The 22,572-nt window shown below is 30.1% G+C and overlaps 2 protein-coding genes across 2 annotated transcripts; both read right to left on the bottom strand.

Annotated features, from left to right (window-relative positions):
* Nucleotides 1-815: 815 nt before the first annotated feature.
* On the bottom strand, nucleotides 816-6,292 carry LOC11423905 (NAC domain-containing protein 21/22). Its single transcript, XM_003595925.4, has 3 exons — nucleotides 6,035-6,292; nucleotides 2,445-2,719; nucleotides 816-1,716 (listed from the first exon to the last, which is right to left on the bottom strand). The coding sequence occupies exons 1-3, from the start codon at nucleotides 6,198-6,200 to the stop codon at nucleotides 1,237-1,239; spliced, it is 921 nt and encodes a 306-aa protein (XP_003595973.1). The 5' UTR covers nucleotides 6,201-6,292; the 3' UTR covers nucleotides 816-1,236.
* A 12,772-nt stretch (nucleotides 6,293-19,064) lies between these two features.
* Nucleotides 19,065-20,676, bottom strand: LOC11418643 (ribosomal L1 domain-containing protein 1). Its single transcript, XM_003595924.4, has one exon. It carries the CDS (start codon nucleotides 20,601-20,603, stop codon nucleotides 19,305-19,307), a length of 1,299 nt encoding a protein of 432 aa, XP_003595972.1. The 5' UTR covers nucleotides 20,604-20,676; the 3' UTR covers nucleotides 19,065-19,304.
* Nucleotides 20,677-22,572: the final 1,896 nt, after the last annotated feature.

Below are 22,572 nucleotides of genomic sequence, written 5' to 3'. Positions count from 1 at the left end.
AATCCTCTCAATTGTTTCAGTTGTGGCATTTTAAAGTTTAAACATAAAAGAGACAATAAGAAATAAAATTATAAAAAAATAAGAGATTGAATTTGATGGTTGAGATGCAACGAGCGAAAACATCGAGAAGATTCTAATTGAGTGAATTCATTATTGTGTTTTAGGTTGTGTCTTTTTGGTGATATATGTAACATTTTTTACTTTATTAAAATTATGGTTAAATATGTTTTTAATCTATATATATATATATATATATATATATATATATATATATATCAACTTCCAGTTTTAGTCCCTCTGAAAATTTCACTTAGTTTTCAAGTACAGTCTCTCGTTTTTTAGAAAGTTCATGTTTTGTATTCTAAACGATTTTTTTGGTTTTGGGTCCTCTAAATTTGTTGTTTTCAATTTTAGTCTCTCTTTAAAAATGTTCATGATTCGTATTTTAAACAATTTTTTTCCTATAACATGACATTGATAAAACCATAAAATATCATTAGTTTAATAATTTAACTATTAAATCTTAAATTTAACAATTTATTCTTTAATTTAATGTTACAGATGACTTAATAAAGATTAAATAGTTAAATTATAGAATAAATATTGAAAAAAGAAAAAGATTAAATAGTTAAATTATTGAATAAATATTGAAAAAAGAAAATTAAAAAGACGAAAGAAATTTTTAAAAAGACTAAAACGGAAAGTCGATATGTTTAAAGGGATAACAAAACTTTAAAACTAATAGAAAAATTATATTTTTTTACCTTAAAACTAAATATCTAGTTGTTTCACTTTTGAACTAGCCCACAATGATCTATTTTAACAAAAGAAGAAAAATCTCCATCCACCAACTAAAATGAACTACAAATTCATAAGTTCCAATTACAAAGCCCCATCTTTCTAATATACCGGGACATATATATCATGTGGATAGATATTCATATATCAATAACTAACACCATGAGAAAAATATATAGATACTATAACATGATTTAAAACAATGGATTTTCTCTTCTCCTTTGTACCCCTATTTTTGATTGTGTTCGCCTTTTCATCGAAATTAGATCCTCTACAACTTCAGCACCATATTACAACGATAGATGATTCAGATTCCTTTTCAGTCCGGACCTGAATTCTCTACCGTCATAGACCACATTGTAGATGGAGATGATCCAATTTCTTTAACTTAGGGAAAGCCACAACAAAAAAAATTAAATAGGAGTGGAGTATACCACATTAGAAATTGTTCCACATGTGGGGCATACCCACTTCAGATAAGTAACTCTCAGAACTTCCTTCACCTAAGCTTGGTGATGACCCTTTTAGGTTTTGATCATTAATAGGGTTTCTTTCCATCTTTGATAGTTGACTCAAAACAGCTTTTAACACTTTTCTATCACATGATAAAGGGTCTAAGCTATAAGGTGCTCCTCCAAATGTACTTGCATTGTTATTGTTGGCTAGAGGTAATTTTGGTTCCATATTGGTTGTTATATTGTTGTAGATTGGGTTGGTTTGGTTTTGAGAAAACATGGAGAAGCAGGGCACTTGCTCATATTCATCTGTATGGAATTGAGCTTGGTCAAAACTTATGTAAGAATCCATTAATGCTGGAAGTGATGAAGAGCCTGTGTCATCATAGCAACTACCCATGCTTGGAGGTTTTGTAGCAACTTCTCTGTTTTTGTAGAACACCCTACACAAAACCCAATCTTCCTGTATATACACAAGATTATGCAAATTATTATTACTCTATTCATTTCAAAACAAGTGTCATAGATTTTTTGACATAGATTAAGAGACACAATAAATGAATGAATAAGTGTAACAATATTATAATATTGTCTTCGTAGGAAGAGGGGGACAATTGTTTCACTGGTTTGAACTTAGGGTTAAGTTGGTTGAAAATCCGATTTTAAACCACGTAATTTAACATGTATGATTCTATTGTAAAACTATGACAACTCTTAATTGTTACAAATCCCACCACCTCATATTAGGTCATCGAATCAGCAACTCAAAATCGATTGATTTTCATTGAATAACTCTGACTTCGAATAAACATTATAAATATTTTAAACATAATTATTTGAATGTAACATCGGAGTTATCCAATTAAATATGAAAAGGTCTTGAATTGTTGACTATAATGAATATGTTTTGTAAATGGGAGAATTTGATACTTTCATATGCTTACATAAGTGTTTAATAAAAAATTGAGAGAGGATCTACTTAGGTAAGCTACCCAATATATTTTTGAAGTCACATTCTAGCCAATAGCCATGTGAGACAAATTTGGTTTCGGTACAAATAAAAACATATTCCAAAAAGTCAAAAGTCCTTAATTTTTATTTGTCAATCTCAAGTTGCCTCTCTCATTCATACAAGGCTATTACCAAAAAAATATGTTGCAAAATAAATCACTTATGTATAAACATATTTACCTTAGAAGATGAAATTTTAGGAGGGCCATGAGGACCCTCAATACGAAACTCATGCATAACCCATTCAGTTTTTCTCCCTTTAGGTGCCCTTCCTTGATAGAACACTAAAGTCTTTCTCATTCCAACAAGAGTGCCCTTACGAAGGATAGCTCTGTCCTTTCCTGTTGCTTTCCAATAACCTGATGCAGTTGCACGATTTGTTCGTAGTCCTGTTGCATATTTACGATCTCTTTGTGTGTAGAAATACCACTCTTTCCCTCCCACACATGCTGCTTCTGAAACATATATTTCCATTACATTCATTAATTAGATTGATTTTAATAACTATAGAAAAATACTATTTCTATGAGGAAGAAAAATCACAAAAATAGTAAAAAGATAGAACAACAAATAGTTGCGAGTATAATAGAAAAACAAAACTAATATCTCATTAATATTGTAAAACAATACATATAAAATAAGATACACCTTTCGGTCGATATTATAAATAAAATTTCATTTTTTTAAGATTATTGAATAAGTGATGTATTAGGTCTATATACAGACTTGATAAATGAGTTATTTAATAAATCTAAAAAATAGTTTTATTTTTATTTTTTGTGATATGAATTATATTTGTGGGAGAGGGAGTATGTATTGGAAAAGAAATATGTCAAATGGAACATGGGTGTTAGACTTTTTATTTTGTTATATATGATATGTGAATTTAAGTAAGATGAGGAACATGTGCAGTTATAGATCAATAAAAGGTAGAAATAAGTTTTGTGTTGAAGTCAACTATGACTAGTTAAAATTAAAACCAATTGTCCTCATTAACAATATTATCCTGAGTTTACTTAATCCTTTAGATTAAATGTTCATGACTTTTTTTCCTTTGTCTTAATTATTAGAACAGTAATAATTTTGTTTGTGGGAAAACAGCGGAAATAAATGTATTATTTTTATTATTATATACTCTATATAATATTGTATATAGACCCAATATACATATCCTCTTCCATCAATTGTTGAGATGTCTTCTAATTTGGCCACCCATAACAGTTTCTTTTTCATTTCATTATGACATTCTTATATAAAATCCAAAACTAGTTATCGCGATTTCATAATCAAACAGTATGAAATCATTTTCAAAATAATTAAACTACAAACACATGGCCTACTTTATCAAAGCTTCAGTATTGACCCATCATATCAAGCCTAAAAAACTATTTTTCCCTTGTTGATATAAAAAATCCATAACTATTTAAATTGACAAAATTGTTTATAATTAGTTAAAAAAATAAATTTAAAATAAATATTTCAAGAATGGACAATTTTTTTGTTGGTCTTAAAGACATAAAATAATACAAGTGGATTAACATTGGATTTAATTTGTATGCACAAATAGGTAAAATAATTCTACACATACATTCAATTAGATTTTACTCCCCATTTACATATTTATGTATGTAACAGAGAAAAAAAAATATTATGACAAATAATGAGACTAAATTATGTCTTGATAAAAAAATTATATCATCGGCGTGTACAAATTAATCTTAGTTATATTTAATATTTCATAGTAAATTACTTTCTTAATAACTCTTTCTAAACACAAATATATTTTTTTGAAACATCTTTCTAAACACATTATATATGCAATTTTGACTACCCTCCTAATGATAAGTCTCTCTCAGCACTTTGTATCTTTTCTTTTTGACATGAAAGTTAGATGGACATAGACATAGTTTGGTCCAGCAAAAATCACCAAAACTTGAGAGTTCAATCACTTTACTATATGACATGTAAGTTAAATCACATTCATGTGTTGTTGCATTGTACACAATTATTTGCATTATGATCATGAAAATCACTATCAAAGTCTTTATAACAGGACAAGTTCAGTGTGTCAATTTATTCCAAATAAAATTATTTTTAATTAATTAAGGTGATGATATACATCTTGCAAATAATGTTAGAAAGTATTGTAATCTTATAGAGGTGTATTTATGATTTTTAGAGCTTACTGTTCAAAGATGCTAACCTCAACTATCTACGTCCCTTTCCAAGGTGCGTGTATTTTTTTTGTCTGGGTTTGAATTTCAAACCTTAAATATATTATGTATTCGTCTTATCAACGAAGTTAAGTTTACAGGACCCAAAGTGCGTGTTTGTATATGAATGAATTTGTGTAAACATTTTATAGCAACAAATTTTTTTTGTAAATAATAGTATTAATATATTTTTTAAATAATAAACTACTTTCCAATGTATTTTATCCTAATTAAAAATAATATTATTTTCCAATATATTTTTTATGTATTATATAGTACTTGAGTGCAGCCACCTGTACCTACCTATCTCTATTATATATGCCTGGGATTAGGAATTAATAATAACCATGCCATACATTAAAATACAAAGGCTTATGTCAACTTATGACCCACATTTGCTCAAAAAAAAAAAAAAAAAAAAAAAACTTATGACCCACATAAAAAATGCAGATTGGAAATAATGTTATGTTCGATCTAATTATTTCACTAAGTAATAGAAATTTAACATCTACTTAAAAAAAATTGAAATAGCTACGAAAATTTAGAGATGGGAAAAGACAAAATTCATCTAAAATTTGGTGACCAAATTTATTTTTTCTGTCTTTGATTTACGTAGTTATTGCAACTTTTTCTTACACTGCATATTCAATCAACAATTACGGATCATAGTTGGTGTTGATTCAATGAGGAAATGAAAATTTGAGTATAATATTAGTTTCCATCTACGGATATGGATATGGATATGAATATGGACACCGCACACGACACTTACACGCAGACACAGTTAATAATTTGAAAAGGTCACATAATTCAGTGTAATTATAAGTGTTGGTGTTGGACACGGCACATGTCCGACACTGAGACACACCTAATCCAAGAAGTGTTCGTACTTTGCATGTTTCCATTAATATCGTATCCGACACCGAAACACGCCTAATCCGAGAAGTGTTCATGCTTCATAGGTTTTCTTTAGGCTCTTTCATTTATCAATATGCATGAATTAAGCAGCTAATCATAGATGTAACCATTGTTCAAGGATCAAAATATTATGGACTCTTCTAATATGACATATTTTCAAGATACTTAATCAAAAGTCAAGTTCTGGCCCTTAATTGGAAATTAAATTAACTTGATATTTTGTAATACATCATTGGTCACCGTTAACAACTATCAATCATTTGTACAAAAGAAAAAAAAGGTATCAATTCAATCATTATTTTCATATCAAAGCACGCACTAAAAAGTATCATGCAGATTGGGATTATAGGCATTATATTTGCTATCATCACCTCAATTTACTCTTAATAAAGAACAAGAATTAATTTAATTAAAAAAAAAAAAAACAAGAATTAATCAAACATAATAGAAAGTAACAACTCAATTTTACTTTACCAACGATAATAGCAAACTGAAAAATTGATGCATCAAGCATAAATTCAAAGAATCTTACACAAAGAAACATGTCATGTGTATATATATGAGGCAATAATAACCATATATAAAGGAATGCATGATAATGAAGGGACAAATTATAAGATTCATAGCATTAATACTAACCAGGAATATCCCATGGCTCACACTTGTTAAGGTCAACATCAATCATGAGAAAGGAATCACTATGTGTCACCTTCTTCATCAAGTAATCACACACAAGTTCTTCATCTCTAGGATGAAATCTGAACCCTGGTGGTAGCTTTGCCTCAACCATGCTTATGTTGCTCATTTTTTCTTTTCTAACAAAAGATATAGAAGAGAAATTAAGAAACAGGTTCAAACTTCACAAGTGAGAATTTTTTAAAGATGGAAATAATTATAGAGAAGGTGGAGATGAAATGTGTATATATATATATAAATGAGAGTGGGAACGGAAGTGGAAAAGTCAACATGTAATTGCTTTGAATGGGGAAGGGTAGTTATGTAATTAAGTTCTATATTTGCATAGTTATAATTGTTATTAGAAAGATGTATGATGATGTGCACAAACAATTAGCTGCCAACTGGCTCATATAGTGATGTGTACATCTAATTTAAGTATTTTTTTTATTTAAATAATTGTTTTCTATTAATGATATGTTCTCTAAATCAAAGATAATTTTAATTACATTTTTAGTCCCTTAACTTAATTTCAGGTAATAGTTTGCTCTTTTATCTTTTTCTCATTTTAATTTGGTCTTTTTTGTTCATTTTTATATATATTTTCAAGCTTCAAATCTAATATTCTTATGCAAACATAGACGAGGATCATAGATTTGAAGATTGAAAGACCATAAAAAAATAATATCATGAATTTTAAGCTTAAAAATTCATATGAAAATGGACAAAAAGGACCAAATTGAAAAGAAAAAAAAAGATAAAGAATAAGACTGTTACCTGAAATTAAGTTAAGGGACTAAAAATGTAATTTTGCCTATTAGATATTAAATTTTTTTTAGACAATTAAAAAAATATTAGTTCGTCATATAGTATCAGAATAGTCTCTTCATTATATTCAATTCTCCTTGGTTTTTTTTCTACTAAAAATTCATGTGCATTAGATCAGTTTAGATTGAAATACATTAATAAAAATTTATACAAAAAAAAAAAAGATAATAATCAGAGAGTTGGCACATGAAGCAGCCCTAGTCAGACTCAAATCAAAGAAGTAGGGCACACTAGGTGATGAGAGTAGTGACATAGACATTATTTTTTGTTTTGTCCACTTGTGCATGATCTCTCTCCTTTCCATTAATTAATCTTTCTTTTTTTGTTTAATTGCTTAATCTTTAATCATGAATTAAATAATTTTTACATATGCTTGGCTCAAAACTAGCAATAAATATCTCAGTTTTTTTTATGCATTGCATTCAGATTGGTTGTTGATAAGCTGGCATCCATAGGAATTTTCTTGAATGACCTTTTTTTTTTATTTAGAACAAAACTATTGGAGTCAATTTATTAATTTAATAGGATATTGTGAATAATTTATATTTGATGGGGACAAAGTAAAGAAACACATAGTCTAAAGAGTATTTTGTGCTGAAATTTGATAGGAGAGTAGGGGAGTTAGGACGTTAGGTGATCAATTTTCGTCATGAGAATTAACAAATGGGTAAACATAATGATTTGATAATTAACCATAAGTTGAAAATGATTACTTCTATTTTTTTTTTGTCCAACTATAACATATACTATTTTTTTAACATAATATTTTTTTTAACAAAAGCAAAATAACTATTACACACTTTTTTTTTACACAAACTATTACATACTTTTAATTTGGTGTACATTGGTGAATAGTTAGTGTTATTCATGCCGATCATTGTTTTTTAGTGAGAGAAATTTCAATTTTTTTTTAAATTTTTTTTCTCCTTCACTCATCGACAAAGGATGGTTTTAGGTTTTTTTGACCTAAAATCGTCCCTCTACATCTTTTTTTTTCCCTTTTCTTTCAATCCAAATAAGTGGTTTTCACATATTTCAGGTTTTTCCTTTTGTGTTTTTTGTGATTTCGTCGTCTAAGTGCGGCGTTGTGTTGTTCATCGTCTTATATTGCATGTGATTTTGCGTCTTATCGCAGTGTTCGTTTAGTTCCTATTGAAAGCTCGACATCATCAATTACAAATTCAATCAATTATTTGGGTGTCAACGTTGCAGATCCGAAAGCATGGGTATTTCGGTGACTTAGATTTTATCATATTATTATTTGTATGCATTTTGTTGTTGTATGTTATTAACTTTGGTGTTGTGAGTTTGTTCGCAGATTCATCCTTTACGTTTTTAGCGATGTTTGTATCTGATGTAATCAATCAATTTGAATGAATAAATATCATTTTGTTTTTTTGTCAAAAAAAGTTAGTGCTATTCATAATTTCATACTCCCTTGTCCATCCTTTACCGGATAACATGTTAAATTATAATCCTCTAAAAAAACGATAAATTATAATGCCTTCCATTTAAATATAAGAAAAATTGTGATCAACAAAGTTATTCATTTAGTCTGAATTTAAACTAAATAGTACATCACTTTTTTTTTTTTTAGGGAATAGTACATCACTTTTTGTTAACCAAACTTTATCTTATATTTAAGATTGGAGGGAGTAGCTATCAATAGAAAAATAATACTATAAATAATATAGAAATTGTATTTTCTTTTCTTCAATCACTGCAAAAATAATAATAATTTTAAATTTGTTAAATGGTTGATGTATTTCTTATGATTATAAATTAAATATATCAATCATTCAATAAATCTAAAAAAAGATTTTTTTTTTCTTATAATAATTGTTGGAGAGTATATAGTCCAAGAGAGATTGAGTGAAATAATGTGGATCTTTTCTGATTCAATTAGTGGTCTCAAACTTAAATTATATTATGACAAACAATGCACAAACATTTAAATTGTTAACTAAAATCTTTGTTTTCTCAATAGTTTTATCAACTAAAAAAATCAGTCTCCATATATCGTTCATATGTGTTGACCCTTTACTAGGAAAAAGAAGGGTAGTACATGCTTTCATAAGATAAGAGACTCACTTTGGAACATGGATCAAATCAAAATAACTCATTGGGCCAATATACTAATTTAATTTGATCACCCCTCAAAACTATAAAAGAATATAATTTAAATCCTAATAATTAATTTTTAATCACTAACTACAATGACATTCTTTCAAAAGAAAATCTACAACAACATATTTTATCCTCTGCAATATATATTTTTTTACTATAGAAAGGTGAGATTTCTACGTGAAACATTTGGCAACTTATTGGAATGAGAGAGAAAACAAAACCCCTTTTATTTGGTAAATTAAATAAGCTCCAATTTGCTGAAACATTCACCCACCATGAGGGTGAATTTCAACCTTTCGTTTCTATTTAAAACATAAAAAGAATGTACTGAGATTTCAAGATAAGTAAAGATTATGGACACAATTTTTTAAAATAAAAAAGCAACAATAAAACATCCTCTTTTTTTTTCCTAATACAATAAAACATTCGTTAAATAAGAATATTTTGCCATTGAATTGAGGGTGTTCAAAACCAGACTAATTCAACAGAAAAACTACAAACTAAACCAATCCAAACTGAAACCACAAAAAATCGTATTTGATTCGGATGTATTCTAGTCATTTTTTACTCAACCGCATGGTTTGATTTGGTTTGAAGTTTTGATTTTACCAACTGAACCAAACTAAACTGCAATATAAGAAAACAATAATTAAATATATCATATAGACTAATAATTATAGAAACTCAATGAAAATTTTAATAATATGACTTATTTTTTTCTTATGTGCTACTTGAACTTAGATAATGGTAAAAAAAAAAAATAGTCTTTTGTATATCTTGGTGCGTGGATACACATAGTTGATCTAAATCAACAAACTCAGTATTAGATAATTGTTGTTAAATCTTTCGAATTTGTTGGAAAAGTCATCAATGTATCAGAAGTTTGTTTTCAATGGAGAAAATATGTAGAAACATAAGCTCCGATTGACATTTTTACCAATAAAATCTCACAGAACCTAGGTTTCGATCAACATTTTTCTGAAGATAAGCAACCTTGGAAGGCAAACAACATACATCCTGCTATCATATCAGATTTTTATATTTGACATAATTCATCTTTCCAAAACTATTTTGTAAGCAAATACATCTAAGAGCAAGACTTGTATGGTTATAAAGAATGTTATGAATTTAGGCGCCACACATAAATGATTAAAAGTGAAAAATGAAATATTATTAGCTCGATATTAATAATAGTTACAATAATAAATACATTAATTCAGGGCCGGTCTAAGGGGGATGCCACCAAAGCAAGGGCTTTAGACCCCTGATTTTTTTAGGTCTCATATTCCTATCAATCTAATTCGATGTTGGTTGTTTTAAATATATTAAGACAAGTTGTGTGTAATCAAAGTTTGTAAAAGTAAAACAATAATTTATATTTGTATTATTTCAATATTATTTTGTTATTTTAAGATTTCTAACAATTGGTAAATAATGTCTATATTAAATATTATTTTCAACACACGCGCACGTATACACTCGCGCGCACGCATATATTAAAAAGGTCACGCACTAACGGAGTTGATTATAGCGAACGAGGATATACTCTCACAATGCAATGTCACAAACCAAAGTTTGATTTCTAGCAGACAAAATACTCATTTATTTAGTGTCTGACACACATCATATAGAATTACTTTCGATTGAAGGAACTTATGGAATTCTTTTCTTAATTTTGTCTTATTCTATCTAAACGCATATAAAAGACCTTTGTTTAAATTTTGTTTTAGGCCTTAAAATACATTAGGCACTCTGCATTAATTATGTTCTCTTCTATTTTATTTTTTTAAGGGATTCTATTTTTTATCATTTGTGAGTGCAGTTAAATCTAAATCATTTGCGTTTTTTACTATACAAATCTTGGGCTGCTGTCCATACATCTCAATATATACAAAAATTATTTATTTGTACAACCATTTTGTTACAATTTTTTGACATCTTTCTCTTTCATATTCATATTATATTCTTATTCTCAAATATGAATGTTGTCATCAAAATTGTCTCAAATGATTATACATATATCATTACTCGAGTAATTATGTGGAGTATAATTCAATATGAGCATGGTCCAATGAAGGTTACAATTATCAAACTTACTACAGTTGTACAAAATTGGTACGTGGGAAAAACCACTGCAAAATGGATTTGTGATCTATCAGAAGTGACAACTTAACAATAATTCACTAGCTAGGGTAGTAGCATCAAACCAAACAAAAAGTGAATGCGTATATATGTGCTCAAATTACATTTGCTATAGAATTGTGATAAGCACATATATGGGCCAGGTGGATCCACCACACGTGAATCAGATAGTCAATGCAGCTTATTTTTGTGTTCCTCTAAGTCAACTTAATTGACAAATTCCTACTACCATAATTTCAAATTTAATGCGTTAACATAGAGATAAGAAAATTGTGTATAGGTTTTTATATATAATAATAGAAGTCATCAAAAGAATAGGGATATTGATGATAATCAGACTATTATTTAAATGGAAAAGTTTAAATGAGATGAATATCAAAAGTTGATCCGATTAAAAAAACTAAAACGAATACCACAAATCTATAGAATTAAAGTAAAATTTAAATAAAATTAGAGCTCTATGAACTTTAATTAGTTTTTATACTTGTAAATGTTATATGTATTCATGTGATTGATTAGTTTTTTACTAAATTAACCAATTATAAAATTAGTGAAAATTTTTAGGCCAGTTGGATATTCTCGGTCCATTTACCCAAAAAAAAAACCATAAAGTACTCCCTCCGATCAATGGAGCAACAACACGATCCCTATAGAATAATCTCTCCGGTTTTATTTATAAGAAAAATTTGACTTTTTAAATTTATTGAGTAATTGATATATTTGTTTAGAATATAGATCAAATACATCATTTAGACAATGAATTAAAAAAAGTCAAATATTTCTTATAAATAGCATCAGAGAGAGTAAAAAAAAAAAACTTTTCCAAGTAAACTTCTATATTATCCATTATCGACTTTCCTTACATTCCATATAATTTGAACCTGCACCTTGTGTAAATAAGTCGCATCCTTACTAATTTGACAAACCTTCATCAAAGCAATTTAATACCAATAATTTGAACTTTGAAAAGATGTACATATTCATGAAGTAGACTAAATCCATGTGTGCCATCACAATCTTCATCATATTTTAAAAGAAAAAAGTGAACAGTGAGATTATGGAATTTTGACATGGTTTGGCAAAAATAAGGCATTTGGTGGAAATTTTGACAATTTCCTCTTATTTTTTTATGTTAGGTAACACAACGTTCCTCAATTTTAGGTATTGAATTTTGGTGAAGGGATCACGTGTGCATCATAAATGTCTTAATGGAACAATTTGTTGTTGAAGAAAAATGTTTTGCTGTAGGAACTTCAATTAAAGTCCAATCATAGAACATTTTAATATTCCATAGTGGTCATGTTGTTGCTCCATTGAGTGTTCTAAACAACAGTGTTATATGTGTGTAGATAACTATGCAGTTTATCATATAGTGAAATTAGACTATACAGTAAGAGACTCATACAATTTTGTTACAGAATCATCTTCAACAATGTTTTTATCTATACTTAATTAAAAGAAATATATATATAAAAAAAATAAAAATAAAGTGACTATGTAATATTGCAATTGTCTTGGTCAAGCACTAATTGTCTCTAGTGCTGGATTGAACCTGATATAGATTGAATTGATTTTTTCTATTTCAATATGAAGTTCCAAAATTAGGTAGTTTTGCATTCATTGTACTAGTGGACAACATTTTTTGGAAAAAATTAACTACGCCTAGAGGGTGCATTATTTTTGAGACTGACGGATTAATAATAGGACCCATCTCAAGAGATTTATTTTTAGAGTAGTTTATATTTGTGCATTCAATTGATGACAACTTTGGTGACAACATTATTTTTCTCTCTTCTTATTGGTAATTAACAATGGAGAGAGAAAAAGTAAGAGAGATAATAAGAATGTCATGTGAGTATGAGAGAGAAAGTTGTGCAAAAGTTGTCAAAAAATGGTTGTACAAATATCATTTCTCTTATTTTTAGCAAGGGTTCCAAGAAGAACCTTTCACTAAAGAGTAATCTTTTTTTTTAAGGCACTGAAGAGTAATCTTGTAATTTATCCGGTCACATTTATAAGCAAAAAATAACTTTTTAAATACATTAAATAATTAATGTATCTTACTTATAAATGTGACCAGATGTATTAGTTATTCGTTGAACCTAAAAAGTTGTTTTTTACTTATAACTGTGATCGGATACATTAATTTTGGTCACTGAAAAATCTAACGTTATTAAAAGTTACACATTTAATGAGATATTTTGTGAATATAAATTTATAACTAGGGGTGTTCCGCCGGTGGATTGAGATAGATTCAATTCAAATTTTAAGATGAAATAAGAGATTATCGAAGATTTGTTTCATTATAGACTACTTGGGTCAAACTCCAAATGTCATGTCCGCTGCATTCTCACTTTACCTTTCAGTTTTATATGGTTGAGTTAAATCAAACCAAAATTCTAAGATTTAATGTGCTTTCTTTGGATAGAATGGACGAGTCTTTCTACGCATGTCCTCTAATTATATGCATGAACTTTTAGTGTGTCAAAGTCACTTATGTGATTGGTTATTAGTTCAATGGAATGATCCACTTCAATGTTTTAAAGTTAACCCGAAATTATTAACATGAACTTTATTTTCAAAAAGATATAGATTCAAGAACAAACGTTTAGAAATTAGAGTTTCACAATTCCACATATTAGAAGCAAAATCGTATGCAAGTGTTTGTGACAATGGTTTAGAAATTCCACCATTAACAGAACTAGAGCCACTAGTTAAACCCATATAGCAGGCATACATGCATGATACATCCATATAGGTCTTTTCTGCACATTCTGGAACCATGCAAAATCTATAATGCGAATCAAAACTTACCATTATTTAGTATATCATCTGTTACTTTTCAATTGATTTTTTAAACTTTTTTTTTTATATAATCATGACATTAGTGTGAAATTTGTTGATGACTAATCTCCACCAAAGAATCTGATCAGTTGACCACATTTAGCTGAGTAATTCCATCTCAACTATAATTTTTTTGTTTACAAGACTCGAACCCAAAAGTTTATTTAAGATATCTGAGTTTAATTTCATTTAAATCAATGTAATGTTGATATTGTTGTTTGAAGATTATTTACACAACAATAAAAACAATAATTTGTTTTTAACTTAGATGTCATTATTTCCTTTTATCTATAATATTCTTAACTATTTATTATCTAAATTCACTTATTATTCTTTTTGCAATAAATAATTAATGGTATAGTGAGCTCTAATACACGAGGTGTGGTGACTGGGATCAAACTCAAAAGCATCATGCTTTTGAGCGAAAAGAAGTTAAGCCAGTCATAAACTTCCATCAAATGCAAAAGCATCATGCTTTTAGGCCAAAATAATCTTAAGTTTATGCATGATCTAGATTCTGGAATGTGACAGTGCCAACACAACAGTATGAGACAAACTAAACTCCTATAATTATGAATTTGATTTCATAGTGATCTATTTAGTCAATACATTATTTGAGTATTCAACCTCAAATAGTTTTCATTAAAGGTTCTGAAATGATGTCCAAATTTAAAGGAAAAACAGTGCACAATTATCTGACTCTGAGATGTGATAAGATCAAAAAAAATCATGTCCAAATCGAAAAACTCTTTGTAACAAATTTTCAAATTAGTACCGGACTCTATTGATAACTCAAAATGGTCTCTGTTTTTGTCAAACGTTTCTCAGATTGATCCCTAACTATATTAGCCGTTTTACATTTTAAGTCATTAACGTACTAAATAAGATCCAAAAGGCATTATACCATTAACCACTAAATAATATTCAAAAGACATTAAGTCATTAACACTCGAAATACAAAACAACTAATAGACTCAGGGCCCAATCTGAGAGAAACATTTCACAAAGACAAGGACCGTTTTGAGTTATTAATAGAGTCGGGGACCAAATTAAGAATTCAGGGACCAAATTAAGAATTCGATACAAAGACAGAGACCAATTTGATGGTTTACTCGTGATCAATTGGTTGAACTCAAATAGTTAATGAACTTCATTTAAAGTAGAATTGTTTAAGATAACAAAATTTTAGAATTCAAACGTATACAATCATTGATCATAGTTTACTTACTTCTCGATCGAACTCCATATTATCATGATTAACATGACATCTTTTCTCCTAATGACCGGAGTGTTAAAGAACCAAAAGAAATTTGTTTTGTAACATACAAATACAAATACGGTTACTTTCTATTCAAACTAAAAATGATGAATTTTGACTAAAAACTCATGAGAATGATGTTAAGCCTATCTTAAACCACAAAAGAGTTGGTTTTATAGTGTATCTAATGCATCTCAGATACAATAGTTTGAGTCATTCTTCTTTTTGTTGATGGCAACATTTCATGTCATTTTGCTTAGTATCAATATCAAAATGGAAGGAAGAAAAGAAGATTCATTAAAATTCTAAAACGACAAATATCTTTTAACAGACATCACGTGGCATGTCTTAAGGTACTTACATGTGGAACTAAAGCCGCCCACAATTGAAAGACAACAAAGGTTTTTGGTTCATGTTCATGTATAGATGATGAAACACAGCGTTTTCAACATTATAACCACTATTGACAAAAAAGGTTACTCTTATCATCAACTATCTAAATACGGCTTTTTTGAAAGAGATATCATATAAACCAAAATGGGTAATAATAATAATAATACTTAACTATTTGGTTAGACTCAAGTGGTAATGAGTTATATCTATCTTTTAGAAGAATCCAAAATTAATTTTTAGATAGAATAATTTTCTATCAGACTTTAATTATCTTTTTCAGTTAAACTTTAGATTATCAAAGCTTCTTCTTTGAAAACCGGAGTGTTAACACCAAAAACACAAAAAGGTAAGAATGATAATTAACATTTCCTAATTAGTTTTTTGACAAGAATATTTTCTATTTAGTTAGAGGACTTAAACATAAGTATCGACAATAACAAAAAGTGGCGTGATTAATCAACGTGCGAGCACAAACAAGAGTGTTTGGTAGTTCAGCTGATTTACATTAAAGGTTAAATATCATGTTCTAATCTTAATGAAAAATAAAATACTAGTAGTATATTAATATTTGACTAAAACAAAGACGCTGACACTAACAGATTCACTGGTCAAAAATTTCAGTTAGTGAATCAGATTGAGATCAAGTTTAAAAGGAATATGCTTCGTGGCATATAGCAACCCCAAACCAGAATATTCAGAATGTATTGAGCTACTTGGTCACGTCTTATCTTATTTGGTATAATGAAAGTTACAGGGTAAAATATTATCATCGTTGATAAATTACTACATGACAAAATTGCAGATAGTTCCACTTAGACTTGGATTATCTATACCAAATTTGGAATATATGAATGAATAATTTACATATATGAAGAACAGATCCGTTAATTCATGTTAGTAAAGAAATTGAAATCAGTAGAAAAATCAATATCTAGTTTCAAGTAAATTTTCCAACTGTATTTAAGGTAAATTGGTATATTGTTAGCATCAGTAAAACTTTATTTGGTAAAAGTAGTAGATGATGGATAAGATAATAGAGGGTGAACTTAGAGCTCACACCATGCCACCACTGCACTGACGACGCTTCTAAAAATATGTCATTTGTAACACTTATGGTTGCATTAAACAAGTTAGTGAAACTTGCAAAATGATTTTCCTAATAGTGAAAATAACACTACTTGACAGACAAAAACACCATCATTGAAGGATACTTAAAAAGTGATGAACCATGAGAAAGTCTTGCATGGTCATAGAATTTCGCACAAACACTTATTTCAAACAGCAAGTGACGACCAAAAGAGAGTGAAACAGTCCCAAATTTTCATTATAACAGAACTACCATGCTTAGTTTTAGAAATATTTCCAAACACTATAGCAGAATTGAAAACGTACATCTGAAGCAACATGACTGACAATGCCATTGCAACATACATCACAATGTATTTCTTAAATTTGAGAATGTATTACCATTTCAACTAGCGAATTTTACCAGTACAGAAGGAATACAAAGAGTAGTTTGAACGGGATTGGAAGGTAAGATCGCAGACAAATCTGGAAGACAATACCAACATATTCAGATAAATGGTTATTTAAGCACTTTTGGCACAAGAGATTATGAGAGCAGGAACACAACAGAAGCCAACTTCTAAAACTCCTAACAGCCGCTCCCTGGAACAGAGAAAACACCTGCCCCCACTCCAAAAACCACAGAGAGCCGCACCAGTCCAAGAAAAACAGCAGAACAGTGATAAAAAACGAGGCAAAAACTATCACTTGAGGCATTTACCTTTGATATGTTAAAAATTGACTAACGATTTCATACGTACACAAACTTCTAGTTTCCAATTCCATTTTCACAAAACTACCTAAGATTCATGTTGTCTTTGACGATGACAAAATTATCTCATTATCACTTTATGACCGAGTAGCAATTCGCTATAGAACCAATATTATCAAACTGCCACAGAATCAACCATAAAAGATATTACTAGAGCATCTACAATACAAAACAAATGTATATGCTAGAAACTCATATATATACTAGAACACATGTGGCAGTGAAATCAAATCAGAGACAGTCTAAAATCTGAAATCACCATCATGACTTCTCAATCTTTTAAGCTTTTCTTTAAATATCTTCACAGAATAACCACCAAAATGACAGTTTGACAAAATCTTCATCAGAGTAAACTTTGAAAATAAAAACAAAGAGACATTTTTATGCTAAAAAATCAAAACAGATAAAAATATGTCAACTCTAGAAATAAAACCATTCATCACAACAAGTACAAAAGTTTCTTTCAAAAAAGGATAAACAAATTCCAGGTCTACCTTCTTTGCGGGGTACTTAAAGCTTCCCAGATCTCTTTCCTTTCCAATACTTTGTAGGATGGAAAATGAAAGAGCTTACACAAGCAACCAATCACCACCATGGCAGTGAAATCAAAGCATAGAAACACTAAACTCTCGGCCCAGCAAACAATGTAAGTATCACAGAGAATATGTGAATGACTAGTCAACTAAAGACATGGCTTCTAACTTAACAGGCTGAGTAACAGGCAATTATCCTTCTATCTTCAATCAATTGAGGCTATTGATAGATTTCAGGACAGGACAAATAGACAAAGACAATTGAGAACCAGGAATTCTTAATAATCCATTTTTTTAACATTTAGAGAGGAGAAATAGAGAAGATTACGATTCACATCCAAAATCATTTCTACAAGTCTAAATTACATGTCAACACTAACAATATTTAGCTGAATTATATACTACAATAATCATCAATTTCATCAAAAGACAGTGAGTTTTCGTAGAATCCACATTATGAAATCACCACAACATCATACGAAGTACAAATTCAAATAGGATGTACGTTATATTTACAGGAATGAGATCATTTATACATTCATTGGAATAAATGAGGAATTGCAGTCAAAGGAAAGTCTGAACAAGGCAAACAAAAACAAACAAGAATTGGAAGACACAGATTTTGTTAAACTCAGTTTTCATCATGGAGCTATATCGTTTGACAGAAAAATGATTTACTGCTGATTGAAATCATCTTCCTATGTTTGTATTAGAGGTCAAATATTTCAGAAATATTTCCAAACATAAGCAGAATTGAAAACGTATATCAGAAGCAACATGATTGCCAATGCCATTGCAACTTACAGCACAACACAATGTACAGGCAAGCAAATTAAATGCAAAGATCAGGGAAAACATACATTTAGCAGGAACAAGCAAGAATAACATGAACAAGCAACAATATCACAACAAAAATCTGGAACAAGCAAAGGACACCATACACTTCTATCCACATACCTATTATCCCACATTTTCAGTAGAAATTGTTGAAAATTACTTCACGCAGTTCATATATTTATGGCAGTGACAGTATTGAAAAGACTAAAATAACTTAATATCACTGTAAAATGAGAAACAATGTTGAGTTTTGACTGTAGAGAACCATTCTAAAGCTTAAAAAGAGTACATTTGAAATAGTAAACATCATTATAACCAAAAACAAAATACAATAAATAAGATAATATTCTAAGAAAACAAAATTTGCCATTGCACAGAGCCACATCAAGCAATAAATTGTAACAACAAAATCTCTCCAACATCAACAGTCACACATCATAGAGCCTTCTTACTTTTCTTACCCTTGACCTTCACATCTGCCGTCTTTCTCTTCTTCTTGTCCGAACCCTCATCCTTGACCAATAATTCCTTTTTGCTATTCTTCTTCTCTGAACCCTTTTCCTTCACGGATGACTTCTTTTTCTTTTCACTGTTCTCAATCGAACCTTCTTCTGCAGACTTCACATCCAACCCATCTTTCTTCTTCCTCTTAGCAGATCCCTTCAATGATTTCACACTTCCCAACTCACTAGAATCCTCTTTTTTGACTCCTTTCTTCCCCGTCTTACTCACCAACACTCCACTCTCGATTTCACCATTCTCACTATCATCATCAACCTTATCACCACCACCAACACCACCAACAACATCATCGATATCATCATCAAGATCAATATCAACACTGCGATCATCACCATCTGAACTCATCCTATCATCCATATACTTAATCTCATGAATCCTCCCTTTCTTCTTACTCTTCTTCGCGTCTTTCACCTTCTTCTCATCCTTCACCAACTTATCCTCCAAATCCTTAACCCCCTCAATCTTCAACCTAACATCCGGAACAGCCTGGTAAACCGGTAAAGCAAGAGACTCCAACAACTTAACATGAAAAGACCTAACAACCGCCCATTTCTTCGGTAAAACCTCGACAACACCCTCCATTGCAGCAACAACATTCTCAACAATCTCATCTCTCTCCATACTCAACTTAGCCACCTTCACCACACTACAAGTCCCAGTCCTCAAAAACAACAAAGCAGAAGAACAAGCCTTCTCAATCTGCTCCTTCCAATTCTTCTTCTGCAAATCCACCTGAACCGGAATCTTCCTCTTCTTAAAAAACTGCTTCCCCAATAACCTCGGCAACAACGGCACAATAGCTTTATCAGCAAAAAACAAATCATAAGAATTACATAACTTTCTTTTCGCCTCAAACGGACGATAATCCGTCATGAGCTTCGAAAGCTTCAGAATCTTCGAAATAGGAATCGATTCCGATTGAACTTTCTTCTGAGCTTCATCTTTAGTGATACGAGAGGGTTTGTTAGCTCTGTCATCGATAATGAGACACTGTTCCGATGCTGCGGAGATAAGTGAGTGAGGGATTGGAATTTTGTGAGGGTTAACGCGACCTTTTGATGGGATTTTCTTTAGGGTTAAGATGAGATAAACAAATTCTTCGTCTTCGTCGAAGAGTTTGGGTTTTTCGGTTTCTAATCGTGATTTGCGCCATTTGAGAAGAGAGTCTACGGCTTTTGCGACGGTGTCGGAGTTGGTGGTTACGGTGGCCATGGTAGGTTGAGGATGGGGTGATTATGGCAGAAATATTGAGAAGAGGAATGAACGTGTTTGAGAAGAGGAATTAGGGTTTAGAGTGTAAGGGGTTTAGCTTTTGGGCTTTTCTGTCTGGACCAAAGCCCAATTACTAGCGAGGATGCAGGTTGGAAAGTTGCTATTTAGACACCTAGGATTGCTCACAACTCACAAACACATCATTTCATTTTTCTATTAACTATTCATATGGGCCCCACCAAATTATGTGGGTCTCATATAAATTTAGTGAGTCTCATGTGGATTTTAATCAATTAAAGATGGTGTGTTGAAAAGTGTGTGTTACTAGCATTTCTCTATAATTTATCATAATTGAAATGAACTTTTGTGATGAAAATTTGAGTCTGAATATCTGATTTAAGAGCGGCGCTATTTCTTGCATGGTATCAAGTTGGAGTGGAATGAGGTAGAAGCCGAGATGAAGCGCAAGTACGGGGCGTGGCATGCCAAAATAAAATAGAAATGTGTAACAAAAGCCCAGTGAAGTAACACAGAGGAACTACTAAAAGATGAGCTAGAATCTATAATAGAAGAGTTGAGCTCTAATGAAGACGGGAGAGGGAGTGAGCAGGGCCGTTCCAATCAAATCGGAGGTTCGGCTCTAATATTAAAAATGGCTTCTAATAAAAATAATTAATGATAATTTAAACAATTGCAAATTAACAATAAGCATTATTTTGATTTTAATTTGTTTTGTTGAATTTTTGTTGTTGATAGATGTGTGTGTTTGACCTAACTTGTCCATTTATTCTTTATTTTTGTTAAATAATAAGTGTTTGATTTAGACTTACATAACAAAAGATATTATCCTATATCCCAACAATTATACTCATACCCCTACAAATAATTGAGACTCTCATAAATTGGAGGCTCGGCTCCGTAAAGCTCCTTGCACATGCCAAGGAACGGCTCTGGGAGTGAGTCACAGAGGATTAGCTAGTTATATGAAAAACTTAGAAGACAAGGCAAAGGTGAAAAGACAACGTGAGTGGGACAACTCTTCCGTTTAAATTTGTCTCCTTGTAAACTTCAATTCTTACCATTTCAATTACCTAGCGGGTAGAATAGAACCAAGTCTTTTAAGAGCCAGAGTTATATAAAATAAGTATTACTGTAACTCATTATTTTATTTGACAAAATTATTATCTCATTATTATTACATGATAATATTGCTTTTTGTTAGACTTGAAACATCACATTCTAGTTTTTATATTTGGAAAAAAAATGAGTTTATTTATCAGTTATGCAACTACTTGTACTCCTTTCATTGTTTTACAAGCCATCAGTTTCTCAAAGTATTTTCCATTAATATCTTTCATTAAAACAATATGAATAATATTAAGAACACATTCTCTAACACACTTTTTTCAACACTTTTTTATTGTCTAAAATTATGTAGGTCGCACCAAATTTTTACCAATGAAAGAGAGCATGTTGTTGGCTATGCTGAAACCATATTTTACTAAAAATCCTTGAGAAAATGATAGGTTGGCTAAAACGGTTGTTTACTACAAGTAACTTCGTTAAAACCATCTTTTCTTTCGATATCCTTATTTCAAACTTAATCATAGAGTCAAAGTCATCAAATTGAAGGTCCATCCTCTTTGAAATCATTTGTCATTGTACATTTAAATTATAATAAGCTAGTATTTCTGCTACGGAACACATTACTTTAGTAGGCCTTCTAGTTTTAGGAAAAAAAAAACATGGAATAAGGGTTTAAAAGTATTTGTATAACAACAAACAACAACGACAACAACTGAGTCTTATCCCGCTAAATAGAATCGGATACATGGATCAAACGACGCCATAATATTTTATCAAATATCATATTTCTATAGAAATCATAAATAACTTATATTTCTTAGTAATGTTCTAGGTCTTTCTTAAAAGTATCTGTAAACCATTAGAAAAATATTGCAAACCAAAT

Source organism: Medicago truncatula, chromosome 2 (assembly GCF_003473485.1).
Source record: "Medicago truncatula cultivar Jemalong A17 chromosome 2, MtrunA17r5.0-ANR, whole genome shotgun sequence".
In the NCBI taxonomy this organism is placed as follows: Eukaryota; Viridiplantae; Streptophyta; class Magnoliopsida; order Fabales; family Fabaceae; genus Medicago; species Medicago truncatula.
This window is presented reverse-complemented; position numbering and strand designations above follow the sequence as displayed.

Bases quoted from the DNA above. Each gene is read 5' to 3' on its own strand.
- LOC11423905 (XM_003595925.4), bottom strand. From the start codon at position 6,200: ATGAGCAACATAAGCATGGTTGAGGCAAAGCTACCACCAGGGTTCAGA. The intron at 2,720-6,034 runs GTTAGTATTAAT...TATATGTTTCAG, and splicing joins TGAGCCATGGGATATTCCTG to AAGCAGCATGTGTGGGAGGG. The intron at 1,717-2,444 runs GTAAATATGTTT...GTGTATATACAG, and splicing joins CTAAAATTTCATCTTCTAAG to GAAGATTGGGTTTTGTGTAG.
- LOC11418643 (XM_003595924.4), bottom strand. From the start codon at position 20,603: ATGGCCACCGTAACCACCAACTCCGACACCGTCGCAAAAGCCGTAGAC.